Genomic DNA, 21766 nt, shown 5'->3' with positions numbered 1-21766 from the left:
CATCCCTCTTACAATGGGGGCACTATTAACGCAGGCTTCCCCTGCGAGGTAAAACGCGCACTGTTTACTTTTATTACTACTTCTGTGTGCTGCTGATCTCCTGCCAGGGCTGTGCCGGAGTGCTCAGAATGACTTCAAACAATAGGCAACATTTATTTCTAGCTTTTGGTGTCATGCTTTGCAGGAATCCTGCTCCTTTGCATTCTTCTCTCAACGCGCGCGGGACTCCGCATCCATAGATGCATTCGGGAGCCTGGGGGAGAGATGAGGATGGGTTTGCTGTATGATTTTGATTGGGCAAAATGTCCAAGGAAATGCATGCTGTTTGCCTTGGCCTTATTGCAAGGGGCTATTTTTAGTAGTCAGCTTGTCCCTGCAGCATAATGAACGCTACACTGTCCAAGAAGTGATGGGGAAAGGATGCTCCCACCAGTACAGGGACCAGGACCTGAAGGAAAGACTCCTAAAGACACCTGAGGAATATTCGGAGGATCCTTCCAAACTCCCGAATACAAATTCTCTCTTTAAATGAACAATTGAGCTGTGGGAGGCCTGGGCATAACTCTTTCTTGGGGGACGGGAAGTTTGATTGTGTACAGAATGTTAATGACTCAGAACGCACAGTAACTGAGGCTCATTGTAATGGACAAATCCAGATAACCCTCCACAAAAGAGACAGCCTCCCATCTCTACTGAGATTCAGGTGCGGCAAAGGAAGTTATTTGGCAAGATGAGAGTCCCTCCTACTTTCTTTGTAACTGTCATTGCTAAAAGCCTTGGCTACTACAAAGCATGCCTCTTTTCATTTGTGATATTAGTGCATTTTAATTACAAGGAGCTAGCACGGGCAAATTGCTTCAACACATAACATTAAATACCAGATGCATTTGAAAGCATAGAGATATCTAAAATGCAGTTTTGGCTATGGGGGTCAACTGAATACAGTGGGGATTGCAGAATGCTTCTCAATTGAGCTTTTAGACTAGATACAAATATCTTGCTCGTTTTTTTTTCTCACCAGTCTTGCTTCTGAAAGTGAACTTCAGAATCCTATCGACTGATTTTCTTTGCAATGTGGGGACACAATTTATTTGGAACTTTTCTGATTTTCTTTAATAACTAGCCTAACAAGCATTGTTGAATGAAACATCTGACTTTTGGATGAGTTAATTTACAACTTCGGGATATTCACTACTCAAGAAAGCCTGTAAGAAACATACTATGAATTGTATTGCTATAAAATTTGACGGTGATTTTCTTAAAAGTACCGCTGTTAGCAAAGCATTTAGCTGACTCAAAACAATTTTCTTAAACTATTATTCATATCATTACATGAGAGTTTTGAACACACAATGCAATGTATTATATCATTTATTTTAAAATACATTTGTTTCAGGTAGGGGAGAACTAGCTGAGGTCTTATGACTGGTGACCAAGCAGCTGACACCCACAGATGGAAACGTGCCTGTGGAGTTTTCAATCTTAATTCAACTTCCAATGACACTGTCAAGGGAAAAATAAATCATTTTTCAATACCTTTAACAATTTCCAACTCATTTATTTTCCTGGGTCCTTGAAAAATGTGGTGAGTTTTTCAGAATCATAGCCACCAATGGTGGCCAGTGAGTTTCACTCTATTTTAAAAACTCACAAATCAGCTACTATCATTCTTTTTTTTTAAATTTAGTTGTCAATGGACCTTTTTAAAATTTTTATTTATTTATATGTGGTGCTGAGAATTGAATCTAGTGCTTCACACATGCTAGGCAAGCGTTCTACCACTGAGCCACAACCCCAGCCCCCAGCAACTATGATTCTTACTAGTTAATTATTCATTCAACCATTTAAAATAAATATTTATTAAGCATTTGCAATATGCCTAGCACTGTGCTAGTCTTGATGAATGAGAAGGTGAATGGGACATTGTCTTGTACCCTGACTCTCCATGCACATGCTCTTTCCAGTTAGATTTTGGTACTGAAATGGGCTTTACCAATGGGCAAGCAGAGCTTGAAATTTCTGGTTATAAGGAAGCTTTAAAAATAGCTGCTGGTTCCTAGATTTACTTGATAAGATTTTCACTTATCAATGGCCTTTTTTTTCCATTTATGATTGAAGGGTTCCCTTTAAGGCTTCATCTCTAGATCAGGTATATCTCACCTGCACAGCTAAAGTGGCCTGGATCTTACCAGCCTGAGTAGAAGAAGCCTGGAAAAAGAGCAATTTATCCTTGCTCTGCTCTCTTGAGAACCCTTTGGAAAGGACCACATGCTGTCTCTATGGTGGTAGTGGGGGGAATGGGTGTGAGTCACCTACTCAGCAGCTGACATCAGGGCCATTTGATGAATCATTGAATTAGAAACATGCATGGAGAAAGATGCAGTCACTATCTCCCACCACTTACTTGTCCTACTCTCAGGATCCATGAAACCCATGACCTCTGGGCTTGGCCTAAATTCAAGAGATCCCTGGGACAAAGTTGCCAGAAGTTGTTCGCCAAAAACAGGTCTCTGAATCACACAGAGTGCTGCTTTCCAATGACCCAGTTTGGTGTTTTATCATGCGGTTAGGTTACTGGGGTGGGGGAGGGAACCTGAAGATAGCATCACCGGGGATCTTGATTTGGTCCTTATCAGTAGATAATCCCCTGTGGTTGGATTAAAATGCCTCTGACTCCCTTGGGATGCCTGACTCACCCTAGCCAGCCCTCAGCTTCTTGGCTTCATCACCTTTGAGTCCATCCTCACCTCTTTCCATGACAGTCAGTTAATGCGACTTTGGCCTTGCAGTCCATCAGGAGCAGGGGATGGGGAGGCAGGTGGAAAGACTGAGAAGTGCTAACACCAAGGGGGGAAGTGGGGCTGTTGGAGGGTGAGTGAGCTTCAGGGCCCGAATTGCTGTGACCCGTCCTGGCTGTGATCAGCTGTCATTTCCTCTTCGTGTATGACACTGTGGAACATATTAAAATTTCTCTAGGATGGTATGTTTGGAATTCCTCTGATGCCCCACCTCACCAGCTTACCCGGACAATAAAAGCAAGGTTGTAAGCCTTTGAACAGCTGGCTGGCTATATATTTCCCCTCTTTCTTTCGCATAATCTAATTCAGAAAAGAATTCAGCTAGACTGGCAGTGCCATGTCTGGGTACTTGTTTCCTGCAAGTCCTTCCTCCACCACCTCCTCCCACTGCTCGCCCTGGAATCTTCCTGGGTGGCATGTGGCTTTTCTTTTCTTTTGCTCACTACCGCTCCTAGCCCGCCCCCTTTTCCCTTCGCCTGAGCTGCTTCCATTGTGAACTGCTCTTTGCTGGGTCTGTTTTCCAGACAGCCTGGGTCCTGTTCCATCCGGGGAGAACAGCCCATGCGGTCTCCTCATCTCCATAGTATTCCCAGGATGTCATTCTTGGCACCAGTTCTGCGGGGTTGATAGGATATGGGGGCTTTTTGTAGCCCCGAGCCTGAACCCACTTGCAGAGAGGAGCAGCCACGTGGCTCTCCCAGAGCAGGACTGGAGTGACCCGGGTTGGCAGGGATGAGCATACCATCATGGTGACCCGAACATCTCCGGCAAAGGCCCGGGGGTGGGAGTGCTATGGGAATGCCTGGATGCACTTCGGCCCACATTAAGAGAAATGTGGTTATTCTCTGTTTCAGGGGGAGAGACAAGTGATTTGGAACAAAGCTCCCCGGATCTCTGGCCCTGCCCTGCCCCCTTTCCTCATCCTTCCCACGTCCTCCCCTCCCCAAACAGAAAGGAAAGACAGGATTTTTAATTTGCCCAGCCCAGGCCTGAATGTCTTTATGAAACCCTTTTGGTGGCAGGGAAAGGGGAGAAATAGATTCTGGGTTGAGCCAACTGAAAATGCATGAGGCTTTGGGGATGGGGAAGGACCTTTCTTTCTCTTAATAACAGAACAACAGTTTGGATGATGAGTTGCAAATGGAAGGTACTGGACTTCTCAATTAGAGATTCCCATTTAAGACCCTCCCTGTTCAGCATCCTTAAAAGATGCTGCTAATGGCCTTGGGACCAAGAGGTATTAAGGAGCAATCTACAAGGCAGATTCCTATTCCTTTTCTTCTCCTGGGGGTTTTGGTTGTGTTTTCCGAATTAGCTAACGTTCATTAAAAGACCCAAAAGGAAAAATTTAACACAGCTGAATTAAAATGAGTCTTTTCCTGTTAGCTTGACAAGATGTGTGTGTGTGTGTGTGTGTGTGTGTGTGAGAGAGAGAGAGAGAGAGAGAGAGAGAGAGAGAGAGAGAGAGAGAGAGAGAGAGATTGAAGAAAGAACTGATTCCCCTCTGCTGCCACTTCTTGGGTTTTAATATGAATTATTCCATACAAGTCCCTAGGCTAGAGGATCTATTTAAAGACGCCTGGCAGCATGAAGGGAGAGGGTAAAAATACAACCACTCTTTTGTCCATCAAAGGTTTTCTTTGGGAGGACATTAAGAGCATTCCTGTTTTCCTGTCTGCCCCTGCCAGTGGCAACATGCCAGTTGGTAGTACCCACTCCTCACCCATCAGATCAGCAACCATGAAGTTCTATGTTCATTTTGGGAACAAACAAAGGGTGGGGAATCCTTCCGGAAACCCCCACGTGTGTGCCGCGGGGCAGGGAGGATGGGACTGAAATGAATGCTTGCTTGGCTGTGCACAATGTACACTGTAGATTCGCACACCCACACATCTGAGGTTCTGAGGAAGATTGTGCCGATGGCACTATTACTGAAGCCAGACTCCCTCACATCTGCAGAGCTTCCTTTTCTATCATCTCTCTGGTAATAGCTTGCTTGGTACCATTCATGCTTGCTGTCCCTTTCATTAGAGGGTCTCCAAGCCTGATTGTTGAGCACATATTGCTGACAGTCACGCTCCCTAGACCCATTCTCAGCAGTCAGAACCTAACACCCTGGATGGGGTTTACAGTCTGGAACAAACATTTTCTTGTTAGAAAGAGTGCTGACTCAGAAAATTCAAAGAATGGGTAAGTTCAGTTGGCAATACATCCCCAGTGCATATAATCAGGGATTCATCCAGTTGGGCTCCATTTCACACTCATGTCAAAATCTTGACATGAACATTGACTAGTAGTCGAGTATATGATCTGCAGTAGAGAGCTCCCCCCCAACCCCGCCTTTTTTTTTTCACAAAAGCTAAGAATTCTTCAATTTGCTCTCTTCCAAGGTCTGGCTCGGTCCCAACTTTTTCTCTTAAGCTGTGACCCAACCAATTGCAATATCCTTTAAAAATGAAAGGGTAACAGGTTAAGACATTCAAGAAAGTTGATGAGTTGCCAGAAAATGCTCAGCAGTGACCTTTGTACAGTGCCACAAACTGACAATAGCCCTAACGTGGAGTCTCCCTCCATCCTTTCATCCATAGGCAATAAAAGTAAGAAGACAACAGGTCATGGGACATTTAACAAAAGAGAAGGAGGAAGGATTATTTTTGATGTTCAAAATCTGCAACTGCCCTTTCAATTTTTTTTTTTTTTTCAAATAGCACCAGTTTCAGAAAGGAAACTTTCCCTTCATTTCACCCACTCCCTCCCAGGAAGGGATGTGAAGTTGTCTTCTCTACCTGAAAAGGAGGCCAACTTCTCAAGTGAAAAAACACCCCTCATATTCAACTCTAAGTAATATGTAGGTACACACATTCCCAACATGGATGTGAAGAATCAAAGAACTACAGTTCTTAATCCAAGTCCAATTTTTTCTTTAAAATACAAAGAGATATTTTAGGGCTTGATACGTTTCTATGATCCCCACCCCTCCCCATTAAGTTGTGGAAAATTACTCTTCTTCAGAGTAATATAATTTAAATTAAAATAAATAATAAAAATATAATAAATAATAAAATAATTAGTTTAGTTTTTTTTTTTTAATTTTGAGGTTCTGGATCTAAAAGCAGAATAGGATTATTACAGAGCAGCTGGCAATCAAAAGATGTAGCTGGCCAGCTAGTGCACACCTGTAATCCCAATGGCTTGGGAGTCTGAGGCAGGAGGATCACAAGTTTGAGGTCAGCCTCAGCAATTTAGCAAGGCCCTAAGCAACTTGGTGAGACCCCGTCTCAAAAATTTAGAAATTAATAAAAGAGGACTGGGGATGTGGCTCAGTGGTTGAGTGCCTCTGAGTTAAATCCCCAGTACAAAAAAAAAAAAATGATGTAACTGTAGTATGCATAGTTTAAGCAAAACAAAATACAAACAGAAAACCAACAGCCCAACAAAGTCAGGGTGATCAGCAATATTTTTATGTGACTTTTTTTTTTTATTTTTATGTGATGCTGAGGATGGAACCCAGGGCCTCGCGCGTGCGCTAGGCAAGTGCTCTACCGCTGAGCCACAACCCTAGCTCCTCATGCTGCCACTTTTCTTTTTTTTTTTTTAATTTTTTTTATTAGTTGTTCACAACATTACAAAGCTCTTGACATATCATATTTCATACATTAGATTGAAGTGGGTTATGAACCCCCAATTTTACCCCAAATGCAGATTGCAGAATCACGTTGGTTACACATCCACAATTTTACATAATGCCCTATTAGTAATTGTTGTATTCTACCTTTCCTATCCCCTACTATCCCCCCTCCCCTCCCCTCCCATCTTCTCTCTCTACCCCATCTACTGTAATTCATTTCTCTCCTTGTTTATTTTCCCATTCCCCTCACAACCTCTTATATGTAATTTTGTATAGCAATGAGGGTCTCCCTCCATTTCCATGCAATTTCCCTTTTCTCTCCCTTTCCCTCCCATCTCATGTCTCTGTTTAATGTTAATCTTTTCTTCCTACTCTTCCTCCCTGCTCTGTTCATCTCTTATGCATAGTGTTCTGGACTGCGGATCTGGACTGATATGGTTAAATTCAGTATTCAAATCCCACCATCATGCAGAAAAGGCAAATTGAATAGGGCTTGGAAAGATTGAACTGCTCCTATTGTTTATGCCATCCTAACTAAGGGCACTACAGCTATTAGGTGAGTTCACTACCACCATTCCAAAACGGTTGCAGGTGAGTAGATTTAAAAGCAGCTTTGGAAACATTTTGCTAAACACTTTGAAGAAAAGCAAACACACTCATTTGGCTCCAGAGTAAAAGGGAGCCTGAACCCTGAGCTAACATTGGTCACCTCTTTTCTCTAAGGCCAGATCAAAGCCAGTAGTCCAGTGGCAGAGCAAGTGTAGAGCTATTTCATCAAAATGGTCCCCAGAATACCTGGCCATCTTTTCTTTTCCACAGGAAAGGTATATCTTCATGCATTTTGGCAGGACTGAGTCCTCTAGGTTGAATATCTCAGAGCTCTCCTGCTTTATTTACAAAAAGTCTTATGCAAGGTGATCAGTAGATAGTGTTTCATTCCTCATGTGAGACCACCCCCCAGCCCTGGCTTCCTGGGAGGGAGTGAGTAAAACGAAGGGAACTTTCCCTTTTTGAAATTGTACCATTTTAAAAAAATTGTAAAAGCAGTGGCATATTTGGGACTTCAAAAATAATCTTTTTTCCTTCTCTGTTGTTACTGCGGTGGCTTCCATTCTCCCTATTTTTATTTCATATGGTTGAAAGGATGGAAGGGGACTCTGTGTTTAGAGCTACTGGTGATTTGTGGCACCATAGAAAGGCCACCCCTGAGTATTTTCTGACAGCTCATCACCATATCAGTCACAGTTTATAGTTAGGTGGCTAGATTACATAAATAATCTAAATCCCAAGAGGAAAAGACTTCAACAGAAAAGTGCTTCCTGACACTGGGGTAATAAGACCTGGTCATTTCCAATTCATGCAGGGTATATACTCTAAAAGTCTCAATTAGTTATGTTGCCTGTTAAGAACATAGAATGAGTCTTTCCATAGAAAAAAAATAGAAGCTCACAGATGCCTCGTAGAAGAATCAAGAGCCATATCCAATAGTCAGTTCTTTTAGATCCCAGTCCCAGCCCAGGGATTCAGGAAATTTCTTCCCTTAGCACAGAGAAGGAATGTTCTGTGCTACTTTACCAAGCAGAGTACCTCGCTCTTAACTACTGGGACCTTCTTAAGGTATCTGCAGAAAAGATAAACCCTCCTGACCAATTTTATTCTCCCATCCTGAACTAGAGCATCACATATGACCCTGCTAGAGCCTAAGGATCTGAGGCTAAAGTAGAGTTTAGGAACAATGATCACTCATAAGAAAAGCACATTCAGGTTAAACTCATCCTATATCATGATCATTATCAATGAAGGAAGTTTAATCCTAGCATGATTGATTACTTTTAACCCCCTGTCTTCCTCATTTACACTTTGGGGGAGAATGGAGAGAAATGCCTCAAATTTTAAGGTAGCTTTAAGGAAAATAAAAACAGATTAAATATCATAACTAAGTGCACCCTATTATTAACAGGATATGGTTAATTTATAAACTACATTTAGTACATCACAAATCCTGAATCAATTGGTTATTAAAGCCTATTTTTATTTCAGGCTACCCATAGGACCTTGTCAAGGGGCAAATTTTTATAGCTCAGCCTTCAGTGTTGGCTCAGGCAACATACTGGAAGTTGTTTAGACTCTTCAGTAGTTATTAACTTCTTGAGTAAGAAAGGAAGTATTGTTGTAGGGTTGCTTTTGGGGACTATGCAGCCTCAGAGCAGTGCTGTAACTCTGAGAAGCTTGAGTAGATTTAGAGATGGTTGGACATGCATAGAGCTGTAAAGCCTCTAAACCAATCCATTCATTTTGTAGGTAAGAAAGACAAATGACTTGTTCAAGATCACACAGCCAAAGATGGGAGGGCAGGACTCAGAGCTCTAGGACCTTCAGTTGAGCCTCCTTTCATTCAATTGGGCAATAGTTAAATGCTCTGTAGGTTTTTGAATGCAGTGCAATTATTATTCAATATTTCTGAGGAATGAGTGTAAAATACTGGGACTTAGCACTTTAACAACTAGCACTGTGTATGGGAGAGAAACAGGAAGATGCAGGTAAATGGAAGTTTGGATAACAACAGAGAGCTTCCTTTGGATTTCCTGACAGTGTCTGAAAGCCAGGGTTTTAGGTTTGGTCAGGCTCAAGGTCAAGTCCTCCCACTGCATCCCTCCCCAGACAGTGAAACTATTCAAGTCAAGGACACACACACAGGTGGGGCCACTTGATTGTTGGCTCAGTCCCCCCAAATTATTTCTTTTCCCAGAACTTTGTTTGAGTACCCTTATCTTCCCCAGGATTGTGATTTATTGCCTCTGGCTATATTCCTCCTTTTCTTTTGCTTTTCCCATCTCTGTTCTTCCTCCATCACCCTCCCACCCTATCCCCCACCCCACTGCTGAGCTTGGCCACAGCTGGCTAGTCAAGCAGGTTGGGAGAAGGCAGAGCCCAATCACAGACTGGAGGTCTATTGTTTAATCACAAGGGTGTTTTCTTCTCTCTCCTGAGGTAGCATCATGGGGGCAGCCATTTCCTCCCACTGTAGAATCCATGCAGTGCAATGAAAAGGGCAGGAGCTGCTCTCTCCCCAATGACCTTGTGGCTTTAGATCCTTGGAGATCCCTGGGGTTGGTAGGCTGGGGGCCTGGCCGCTTTTCCAGTCAGAACACTGCCTCTGGGTCAGCCTAGGATTGACTTCTTGGCTGCCACTCATGTGCTGTCAAATAGAAATAATATTAAAAAACCATTCACTGAGCACACGGGATGCTTTATAAAATCCAAAATGCTGTTTACAGTTTATAAATTAAGTGCCTTGGGAAGAAGCATCTGACTTGTTCTCCAAGGCATCTAGTTGACTAGATCCCATTGGAATTCTTTGGGTTCCTGGGAAGGGGCTACTTAGCACTTCACACTCTCTGAATTAGACCTAGAGTTTCTTGCTTTTCCAATTGTTGTGTGAAGTATTAGCTAGTGGCAAGATTTCTTTCACAGTTACACATCTTTGATTTTTTTTTTTTTTGGCAATTTCTTTGAGAGAGGCTCTGGGTTCTGCAATCTTTATCTTATTCATGCTCGTACCATGATTTTAAAAAATTACAGTAAATAACAAATAATTCTGTCTGATTCATGGGCTCCATTCCAAAGTTGTTATATTTTATCTGCTTTTCTTGATCCTTTTAGAAATGATGCAATGCATGTCAATATGAACTAGATGTAAAAGATATGAATTAGATATCAATGTATCCCAAAAAATTACCCAGGAAAACACAGGCCAATATTCTGCTTGTAGCTGCAGTGAGCTAGAAGAGAGATTTAGGATAGGACCTATTCTTTCCCCTGACCTCTGATCTCTTTCTAATTTTTTAAAATTTATTTTTATGTGGTGCTGAGGATCGAACCCAGTGCCTCACACATGCTAGGCAAGTCCTCTACCACTGAGCTATAACCCCAGTCCTCTAAATTTTTATTTATTTATTTATTGTTATTTTTTGTTGATCCTAGGGGTGCTACCACTGAGCTACATCCCCAGCCCACCTTTTTTTTGATACCAGGGATTGAATCCAGGGGTGCTTTACCACTGAGACACATCCCCAGCCCTGTTTTGTATTTTATTTAGAGGAGGGTCTCACTGAGTTGCTTAGAGCCTCACTAAATTGCTGAGGCTGGCTTTGAACTTGTGATCCTCCTGCCTCAGCCTCCCAAGCTGCTGGGATTATAGGCGTGTACCATCCCGCCCAGCACCAGCCCTTTTGTATTTTTTTTAAATTTGAGGCAAGTCTCACTAAGTTACTGAGGTTGGTCTTGAACTTGTGATCCTCCTGCCTCAGTCTCCTGAGTAGCTGGAATTATAGGTGTGCACCACAGCTTCTGGCTTTTTTTTTTAAGTGCTGGGGATTGAACCCAGGGCTTTGGCATGTGCTACACCACCAGACCCCCTGACCTTTATCTTCTGTCTCTTAGAGCAAAAGGAGACACTTAATAAGTGCTCGATGAATATGTGTTAAATAAATATTTGTTGAAAGAAGTCACCGAAGGGAACACCTGCTTATGTTAATAGTGAAAACAGCCCAGGGAAAAATTTGGATACTGAAGCACCACCCTCCTTTGCCTGGCAAGCAGGATAAGAATAAGGCCATTCTTGGCACATGCCACTTGTCTTAGCCTGTTGCTGGAATCACTTGTGTGAAACCAGTACTTACTCTCTGCCAGGCAGAAGGTCAGCCCAAGAGTGAGCTGATCTGTGGGCACAACACCATCTCTCACCCAGGAGGCTGTGATATTATGTCGCTGAGGATGACAGGTGGGGGAATCTGGGCACCAGTTGTTCTTTTCCACTGGTATTGTTTGGAGGGTAGCTCCAAAGTCGGGCACGCCAGCCTACGTGCCTCTCCTGCCGGCAGAGGCTCCACATTGGAGCTATTAGAATGCGGGCTCTGTACATAGGCCAAGTCCATGTCTCAGAGACCATACCCAGAGCACAGAGCAGCCACAAGGCTCCTAAGTGAAGAAAAAGAGTTGTTTTCCCATTCAATCCACTATTGGCCAGGCCAAGGTTATAAGTCTTGATTGGCAGCATTTGATTTGGGGGCACATGGCTTTAAAGGAAAAGTAATTTAGTTTTGAGAAAATGATAGACTCTTCTACAAGGCAGAGAAACCCCTAGGCTGTCAGAAAGTTAAGATTCCAGTGGTATGATTTTCCCCTTTGTGAGCTCTCCTTTCCCTCTGCCCTCTGCGCATGCTCGTCCAGGCACTCCCTCACCAACCCAATGTCAAGGCAAGTTGACTTAACAGTGCCCTTTTCTTAAACTTTTTCTTAATTTCTTCTTCAATACAACCATGTTGGTTCATTCAATTTGAACGTTTAAGGGGAAAAAAAAAAAAACAGTGTTATGCTGTGAAAATCTTATCTTACTTTGTATTTTGAGAGCGGCTCTGTGGACTCTGTGGTATATTCACATTGCATGCATTCTTATTTCTGCATTTAATATAAAAACTGAACAAAAGTATCACACTTTGTGGGTGTACTAAAATGAAAAATCAGTCAATACTAGGAATCAAGCAACATTTCCTGCTACTCTTTTATTCTTTATTACTCATCCTGATTTGTCTTACCATCTGTAAAAAGAAAACCAGTTAATAAGGTGACATTACCTGTGGCATTAACTATCCCTTTATTGGTATAAACTTCATAATATTTGCTTGCTAAAGTGTTTTGTTCACTTCAGGAAAAAAAAAAAATTAACTGTGCTTGCAATTCAAGAAGTTGCTACTAGGTGGCAGTAGTGTACAAGAACTAAATTAAATTGAATAAATGAGACTAGTCTATCTTCCCATATTTATAAGAAGAAAAATATAATATTGTCAAAACACTCAGACTAGCATAAACATGAAACATTTATCAACTGAGTTACCAGTTTTAGACTGAGTTTTTAGCAGAGAACATTCATTTTTAAAAGAAATTTTGAATAGGGAATACATTTATAAGTTCTAAAACCTAAAAATACAAAAAACTATACAGTGACAAGTTTTTCTCCCATGCCTGTCCCTTAATTCTCACAGGTAATTAATTTTATTAGTTTCTTGGGTATCCTTTTAGAGTTTCTCTATGTAAATACAGTTATATATTCTTATCCCACTTGATTTTAACACAAAGCAGTATATAGAGTTTCTGCATCCTTCTTTGTGGAGTTGCCTAGTATTACATTGTATGAATATTACATAATTAACATGTCTATTAATGAATATTTTATGCTGTTTCCAATTTTATGCTATTGCAACTATGTATTTGTAGATTTCACATGTAGTATAATTCACAGAAATGGACTTGCTGGGTCTAAATTATATACTTTGCATTTCAAAAAGATATTGCCAAATTGGCCTCTACAGAGTTTGTGCCAGTTTATACTGTACTGTCTCCAAAATGGGCCTGTTTTCACACAGCCTTGCCAATAGGGTGCAAGACCAGAATTTGGAATCTTTGTAAATCTGATTAGTTGAACATAGTATTTCCAAATACTTAAATTTTCATTTCTCCTAAATGTGTGACAGTGTTTAAGGGCCCTTTATGTTTCCTTTCCTGTGGAGAGAATGGAAATGCCAACAAACACAGCCATTCATACACATATATAGAGATTTGTTAATGGTGTTGTTGCTTGGCTTTGCCATCATGCTGTATGAGTTTTTCTTTAATTTGCTCTAAATTGCCATCACTTCATAGCTATGGGTTCATAGCTCATTTCATATGCTTATTTCGTACCTTCTAGCCATGGCTCTGAAGAGAAGTTGCTTGCAAATGGGGAGGGAGAGCCAAGGCTGGAATGTCTGCTTTCCCTTCATCCTTTTGCCATTGATTCCCAGGAGTGGTGAAAGGAGAAATTGAATCAATTCTCTTTCTGAGACTAATTAAGGCTTCAAAGAGACAGATAACCACTTGGGATAATTTAGTCATATTGAAACTCAGGAAATAGTAATAATATTGCATCCTCTGAACATGGACCCCAAGAAAGTTCTGGCTTTTTGAGCTGAAGTCTTGGTGAGTTTCAGGATCATGTGTATAGGAAAACCTAGCCCAGCCAGCTGTTAAGAAAACACAAAAAATGCTCCTTAAAATTTGTTATTTACACATATTAATTGTATATATTAATGGGATTCAGTGTGATATTTCATACATTCATACAGTGTGTACTGATCAAATTCAATCACCCTTCAAAAAAAATGCTCTTCTGCGTCCTTGGCTGATTTGCGACTTTGGACACAGGTTTGCTCCATTTTTAATGAAATATTACCATTAGTATGCACATAAAGAAAAGGGAAGCAAGCTTATATGAAAATGGGGTCTCCTCATACCTTCTGCATATGTAAATGGTGGTAGTTGAACCCATAGCTATGAAGAGGTGGCAATTTAGAGCAGAAGGGGACAATAGATGCCATCTCTGTCAATTCCCCTACACTACAGATGAGGAAATGGGCTGGGAGAGTTGAAGTCAGCTGTACTGTAAGGGTCCGGCGGAGCGTTGGAGAAAGAGACCACACAAGAGACTGGCTCCATGCAATTGGCAAAAGGGGATTTATTGGGGATCCATTCCAGCGCGCTGGGGCTCCGTGCTCACTCAAGAAGGGAGAGCAGCCCAGAGCCCAGAGCAGAGGTCAAGCAGAGCTTAAGTACACTTTTTGGGGAGGGCGGCGGGGGGGGGGGGGGCTTTTTTTTTTTAAAGAGAGAGTGAGAATTTTTAATATTTATTTTTCAGTTCTCGGCGGACACAACATCTTTGTTGGTATGTGGTGCTGAGGATCGAACCCGGGCCGCACGCATGCCAGGCGAGCGTGCTACCGCTTGAGCCACATGGGGGGGGGGGGGCTTTGCATACATCAGAACAAATCATCATGAGGAGCTGGAAAATTGAACAACAACTCTGAGATGTGATTAGCACATTCATTGGCGGGAACAGGTCGGGTGGGGGTGATTGGTCACTCCTAAGCGGGGTACACATTCAAACTGATTGGTTCGGGCCCTGTGACAAACTGCACGGGGCCCTAGGCTAAATGGCCAGTAGGGCGTTGTTTTAACTATCTCAGGAATTTCAGGTTCTGGGTGTAGCAGAGGAACTTAACAATACCTAGTCTTTTACATTTTAATTCAAGCTTTGCAGCTTAGAATCAGCTTAGAAATTTTACCTTTACAGTACAACATGCTCAGCAGTTGCCATGATTTGAATCTAGTTGGGTTCCCTTCTTAGTGGTCGGGGCTGCCTTTTCTACAGAACTTCTTTGAAACGCATGTACTCAGACTTTGCCATTGTGGGGTTGTGCTGCTCTGAAGCAGCCGTATCTCACACACCTTTTCCCACTTAAGATTCTGTGCTCCATAATTGCAAGACAGATAATTGCAGTAAGGTGGTTCTGAGGTCACTTTATTAGGGCAAAACGAATTGGCTTATACCCACTTGAATTTCCTATCTTGATCATATCAATACTTTCCTCTGTTTATTCAGACTGACTATGAGTAGGTAGGAAATTAAAATAAAAAAGTTGAACTATGAACAGGACAATTGAAGTTTGATCTGAAATACGTTTGAAAGTTTTTCTGAAGCTTTAATTATTCCATTGCTTTGGTTTGGATTGTAGTATTAGCGCCCCCCCCCCCAATCCAATTTTCCTCAATGTTTGCAAATATTTTGGGTACTTTCTATCTTCTGGTGTAATAAAAAGCATCAGTGTGGGCCATGTAGGGGGGTGTTCTGAGGTGATTTGGAGAGCTTTGTGGACCCCAGTACTTTGACCAAAAGCTATGGTTAAAAGAACAAAGCAAATTTCAGGAAAATTGGTATAGCATAATCCCACTTTAATGCTAAGTCTCTGCTCCGATGACCACTTTCCTTTTCAAATTACACCATGGGCTCAAGCTACAAAGGCTCTGCAGAAATGTGTGACTCTGTTGGGAAATACACATGTGCTGCCTTAGCCACACTGGAGGCCATTGAGCATAATGTGTATTTCAGATGTAGTTTGCCAGTGACGCTGGGTGGCATGGGGCTTAGAGCAAAAACAGGATGAGCCTGGAGCACAGAAATGGAAAATTAGGTGGGTGGGTGGGTATGGACTTGGAAATGGAAAACATGCTCCCAAGGGACATGGCCTATGTTCATTAGTGCTGACCTACCTCCCCTCCAGCCTCGTAAGCTGATGTTGATACCAAAGTTTCCTGGGAAACTGCCTAGACCCTCCCATTCCTGCCAATGAAAAATAAAGATGAGAATGTCCAATTTAGTTATCCTGTGGCCAGAATCACATATTTAATCTTTACTATGAATTCGAATTATTCTTGCCCCTAGAAACATGGACTCTAGCAATTCAAGTCAACATGTACTTCCATTAAACCATCATGCCCACCTCCAAATGGTTATAAATATGTAGCATAAGCACTGGGGGAAGGAAGTGGAATGAATGACACTTTATGCTAATAACACTCTAGAAACCAATATTCTCCACCCAAAATGGCATGGAAAAAATTCTACCTAATACCTCCTAGGTTCTATTAATATTTCTGGGTAAATATTTCTGGGGAAAATAATACCTACTTTCATTCCAGCTGTGCAGCAGATACTATGATGATGGATTCCAAGTGCAAAGAGTAAGACAAAAACTCCGGCATACAAAGGACAATGACAACCATAAAGCTTCAGCCAGATCCTGCCCTTGCCTTGAAAGGAACTGGATCCTAGGACGTGAAGGCATTGCCAATTTTTTGTCCTCTGCCTCCCTCTGCTGTTCTTCTGGAGAAGTTTTCCCTCACAACAATGAGAAATCATGTTCTAGCTGCATCTTTTTCTATGCTCTCCCTGCTGGCGATAATGGGAGATACAGACAGCAAGACAGACAGCTCATTCATGATGGATTCAGACCCTCGACGCTGTATGAGGCACCACTATGTTGATTCTATCAGTCACCCATTGTACAAGTGTAGCTCAAAGGTAAGATCAATGTCTCTGGGAGTATAGCACCATGCTCTCCAAAAAAGAAAGAAAGAAAGAAACCCCAAAAAGGGAAGCCATATTTCTTTGTCAGGGGATGGAGAACTAGAGTCATAGTCCAAACCTAGGGCTTGTGGGAGAATCCTTTTTGAAGATTTTCCACAATGCATTGCACTATTGTCAGCCCAATCAAGCACGTGTACACCATGGATGGTTGTCTTTGTCCCTGCCTGTGAAATTCATGAGCAATAGTGTCCTTGTTCAAGAAAGGAAAATGGATCCTGCAAATTATTGTAACTCTTTCTACCTCTGATAAAGAGAAAGGGAATGCAACATATGGCTGAACAGTAGAACATATTTCTCGGAGGGCTCTTCAGGGAGTTTCCTGGTAAAATACTCAGTAACTGTCTCTGTGGTCTGAGCCTTTTTCTCCATGTGCCATGTTGATGTTAAAATGATTTCAAAAGATAATATGGTGATTTCATAGTTGATCATTTTATATTGGTTATCCAAATCATTCTTGTTTGGAGTAGGTGGCATGTTTTTCAAAGAGGCAACTGCCTCAGTGTTGAGACAAGGTGTGAGAAGGAAGATCATGCTTAAAAGACCACCAAGAATGGCCAGCCACATGGGCCACCCAGAAGGCAGGCACACTGGAGGGTGGAATGGACTCCAAATGAGAGTTCTCATGACTGTCACTGCCCCCAGTCACATGAATGAAATTTGTCCACACTTGGTAAATAAGAATTTGTTTAGCCCAACCCCAGAGATTGCCAGTTAGTCCTGAGACTAAAACCACTTAAGCATTCTCATATGGCAAGTATTTTTTAAATTGAAAGTATAATTAAGAATTTTTTTTGTAATATCAACCAGGAGAATTGAGACCATATAAGTCAATCTCTCCACCCTCTATTTAAAAACATCATAACTTCAGCCTGCTTTTAAATTTTCCATAACTTCCATGATTATAGTCCAATGAAGATGACTTGTTTTAGTTTTGGGGGGTCAAAATTTGACTTAAATCACTTTAACCATTATATTAATAAGACCTATGACTGTGGGAGAAAATAGAAATTTTCCATTTAAGAAAAATGTCCTGGCTCTTATTTGTACTAAAACTAAAAAAAAAAAAAAAAATGTAGTCAATAGACAAATGTAAATTTTGGCAAGGCTAAAATCCCTTCTTAGGAAAAGGAAACTAGGGACTGGGGGTGGAGCTTAGTTCTAGTGTGAAGCCCTGGATTAGATCCCCAGCACAGCACAAAACAAACAACAACAAAAGGAAAACAAAATGAGGGAAAAAAATTCAAGAAGTATTTTTACAACTATGATTGCTTAGAAATTGCAGGCCCAAGTAAGGATGACGAGAGTAATTGTTCATTTCTCTTCTCTTCCCCATTCAGAAGCACATAGCACTAATATTTAGTATTGATTATTCCACAGATGAATTCTCCATTGTTGAGTTATTCATAGTTGTGTGATTCTTTTAAAAAGAGAAAGGAATTAAAATTATTTCAAAGAAAGCGATATTGTGAAAGTAGGAAAGAACACAGAAAAGGGGGATCTGTAAAATCTCATAGAAGGACTGGGGATGTGGGTCAGGGGTAAAGCGCTTGCCTGACATTCCTGAGGCCCTGGGTTCCATCCCCAGAACTTAAAAAAAAAAAAAAAAGAAAGAAAAAGAAACTCAAAAATAGTCTGAAAAGTCTGGAAAGATCAGGCAAAATGCTTTAGCAACTACCACAGTGACCTGAAGAAGGTCACACAAGACATTGTTAACTCCAATTTACAGACCTGGAGCATGATTCATGGAAACAGACTTTATAGTCTACTGTTGTTCACCTTTGTTTTTTTTTTCCAGAATGCCACAGTAAATGACAGTGCAAAATTGTGATAATAGGAGAAATGTTTGTAATTTCATGGGAACAATCTGTTTTCAAACATCTCAAACTCTCCCAAATATAGCAATAGTTTTATGTAAATGGTGCTTATAATTATAAACCTTTCTTCGTTGGCCATAAAATATGCTTGGCAGAATATCAGCTACTCAGACCTTTTCCAGATTAGATTTTCTCTATGTATCCAGCAAGAAAATTGTTTTCATTTGGAAATATTCTATAATTCTTAACTTTTGGACTCAGGCTGATCTTCTCTCTTAATAGGTCTCATTTAATGAGATTGTTTGCCTTTAGAGACTTGGGATAAAACATTTAGCCCATGTCTAGAGAGAAGGGGCTAAGGTAGGTTTTTCTTCTCTACAAATATTTTCCCTGTCATCATGGCCAAGGCCATTATTTAGTAGATACTTGCCTACTGTATGATATATATATATATAATATATATATATATATATATATATATATATATATATATATATATATATAATATAATATAATATATATATAATGCATATAGAATGTAGGAGCCACTATTTAGAAATCCAGTCCCAATTTTTGGCCTGATGGCAATGATTACCAACAATAATAATTGATATCTAGCAATTTTTCTACAAAAAATAAATAACAGTGAAAGTTTTTCTGGAAACTTCCAGTGTTCACCCTAGCCCTGAACTTGCACTTGGCCAGTCCCAGGATCCTGTTGCCCATATCCTAGCAATTCAGAAAAGGGCAGAGACAGAGTCAGGTTAAAGAGATTGAACCACCAAGGAGAAGAGTATAGCCACAGTTTAGGATGTAAGTAGGGACACCTCCTGGGCTTGGGTACAAAAGGTCCTGGGAGTGGCAAGTTCATTTGTAGCCTTCTCAGGAGACCAGGTTAAATTCTCTAATTTACACACAAAAACTAAATTCTTAGTAAGTAAAGGCTGTTGAGCAAACACACAGGAGGTCAGTGGTTAGGGGAAATGGGCTGCTAGAAAATGTTTAAGGGAATCGGTGCTTTGTTGTCAGAGTCCTTGTTCCCAATTCCAGCTTCATGGCTTGCCAGAGAGGTGACTTTGGGAAGGCTAAGCCATTCTTTGATGCCCCAATTTCTTCCCATGCAAAATGGATTAATCTATTTGAGGGCAAGGGTATGTCCACATGTCAGCGAGAGTATTTGTAAAATGGCCAGCACAATGTCCAACATAGAATAGACATTTAATAAATGATATTATGATCTTGATGAAGAACTTATAAACTAGACAGGTGTTTCCACTCACTTTTCTATTTCAGTCACCACTGAGATCTCAATAACTGTTGGGATCTCCTATAGCCTTAAAGGATTAGGAAAATGAACCTCATTGTGGTTTTCACTGGACAGAGTGTGGGGTAATAGAGCAAAGTGAATGTAAGCCACTAACCTGGGTGCTAAGAGGCAAGATAAAAGTAAAAGAGAAATAGATCCTGCTGTCTGACCTCCCTTATCAGGTGAGTGCAGGAAAGAGGGACTATGGGTGGTGGTGATGGTGGTGGTGGGAGATGAGTTCTGGTCCTGAGCCAAGGAAGGGTTTTAGGAAGCCAGGTTGGGAAAGTGAGCTGGTAGGACAGGTCTGTGCAGACTGAGCTGAGTGAGAAGTGGGAGATGGTGGCCCCAAGGGAGAGCGTGGATCCAAGGCACCCTTATCTGAACTCTTAAGGGCTATAGGAATGGGAGGTGCCCAAAAGGCAGCAAGGAAGGAGAAGGTAGAGGGTTTAGGGGACAAAGTCTATGAAAATTTCCAGAGGAAAATGGACCTGGCATGCCAAGGGCTGATCCTCAGGATCTAGAGGGAGCTGTTTGGAACTCCTGAAGCTATCTCCTATTGCTACCCAGGAAGTTTATAGTATGGTAGGAGAAATGAAGGGATTCAGGAACACAACACAATTGATCACTTGAAATATGACTTGGTTTTAAAAATGGGAACATTTATACTGAATGCCTACTATATACAGGCACTGTGGGAGGTGATGGACACAAAAAGTGGAAAGAAAGAAAGGACAGGAAGAAAGTGGAAAGAAGGAAGGAAGGAAGGAAGGAAGGAAGGAAGGAAGGAAGAAAGGGAGGGAGGGAGGGAGGGAGGGAAAAGAGGGAGAGAGAAGGAAGAAAGAAAAATAAGGAGTGAAGGGAAAGATAGTTCACACTCATAATGCTTACCAAAACAAGGGAGAGAGGAACAGAAACTCATACACAGAAGAACCTGTGCACAAAGGCCTCTTAATGCCAGTTGGATTCGTGACCCTAGTGATAGTATCAGATTCCAGTTGGAGTGAGCTGTGTTTTCACTCAAACTTTCAAAGCTCCCTCTACCCCATGCTGATTTGTTCCCTGGTTGCTATTTTGTTGGTGTCCTCAGCCTGGCACAGACCCTTTGGAGGTTGAGCTGGGTCCCTGGACATTAGCTAAACAGTCATTTATTGAGGCTGCTGGTGAAGGAAAGAATGGGAGAAGAGTCATGGGTGAATCTTATTCCCCAGGGGAAAGGGGGTACCCTATAAAAGGGGTACACAGTGTTCACTGGTGAGGAAAAAAGACAAAATATGTTTCCTACTCAGTTGGAGTAAAATAGCCCAAATGTTGGTTTAATGTGGGACAAATGGATCTTTATTCTGATGCTAATGGGGACTCCTAGTCACTTAGAGCTTGCAAGATTTAGCTCTGCTTAAACTTGGGGATGATGATGCTGTGTCCAATGAAGCCCATAGGCAAAAAGTTAGGAGGTGGGTGTGGCTCAGTGGTAGATCACTTGCTAGCATGCCTGAGGCCTGGGTTCCATCCCCAGGAAGGAAAATAAGAGAAAAAGAAAGAGAGGAAGGAAAGAAGGGGGAGGGAGGGAAGGAGATGGAGAGAGGGAGGGAGGGAGATAGAAAGAGAGAGGGAAGGAGATGGGGGTGAGGAAAGGAAAGGAAGAACAAAAGAAAAAGAAAGGAAGGAAAGGAGGGAGGGGAAAGTAAAGGTAAGGAAGAAAGAAAGAGGTTAGACATGGTCAGGGCTCCCAGAGGCAGGGCAGTGTAGGTTAAAGAAGAGTGTAAGGGCTGGGGATGTGGCTCAAGCGGTAGCGCGCTCGCCTGGCATGCGTGCGGCCCGGGTTCGATCCTCAGCACCACATACCAACAAAGATGTTGTGTCCGCCGAGAACTAAAAAATAAATATTAAAAATTCTCTCTCTCTCTCTCTCTTAAAAAAAAAAAGAAGAGTGTAAGTCAGCTTGTGTCTTGGGAAAACCTCGTATCAGGAGGCAGGTATTACAGTGGTTTAGATAGAGAGCTTGGATTCAGATAGACCTAGCTTTGATTCCAGATCTGCCTTTTTCTAGATATGTGAGTTTGGACAAGTAACTGAAATTCTCTAAAGCCTCAATTTTATGATCTTCAATAGTATCACAGATCATTGTAGTATCTTTTTTTTTAATTAGTTATTGACAGACCTTTATTTTTATTTATTAATTTTTATGCATTGCTGAGAATC

General features: G+C 41.6%; 2 protein-coding genes across 7 annotated transcripts in view; one reads left to right on the top strand and one right to left on the bottom strand.

The window, feature by feature from the left end:
• LOC308638858 (uncharacterized protein) overlaps positions 1 to 21766 on the bottom strand; it is a 547213-nt gene that overhangs the window by 63008 nt on the left and 462439 nt on the right. The window lies entirely within an intron of this gene.
• The window catches only part of NDP (norrin cystine knot growth factor NDP), a 34326-nt gene that overhangs the window by 8872 nt on the left and 3688 nt on the right, over positions 1 to 21766 (top strand). The window contains exon 2 of the mRNA XM_081276827.1: positions 16000 to 16381. Within this exon, the coding sequence (XP_081132953.1) occupies positions 16208 to 16381 (174 nt within the window). The 5' untranslated portion in view covers positions 16000 to 16207. The remainder of the gene's footprint in view (positions 1 to 15999; positions 16382 to 21766) is intronic.

The sequence above is a fragment of the Spermophilus citellus genome (assembly GCF_964194105.1).
Source record: "Spermophilus citellus genome assembly, chromosome: X".
NCBI lineage: Eukaryota > Metazoa > Chordata > Mammalia > Rodentia > Sciuridae > Spermophilus > Spermophilus citellus.
The sequence above is the reverse complement of the archived record's forward strand: the minus strand, read 5'-3'. Positions and strand labels throughout refer to the sequence as shown.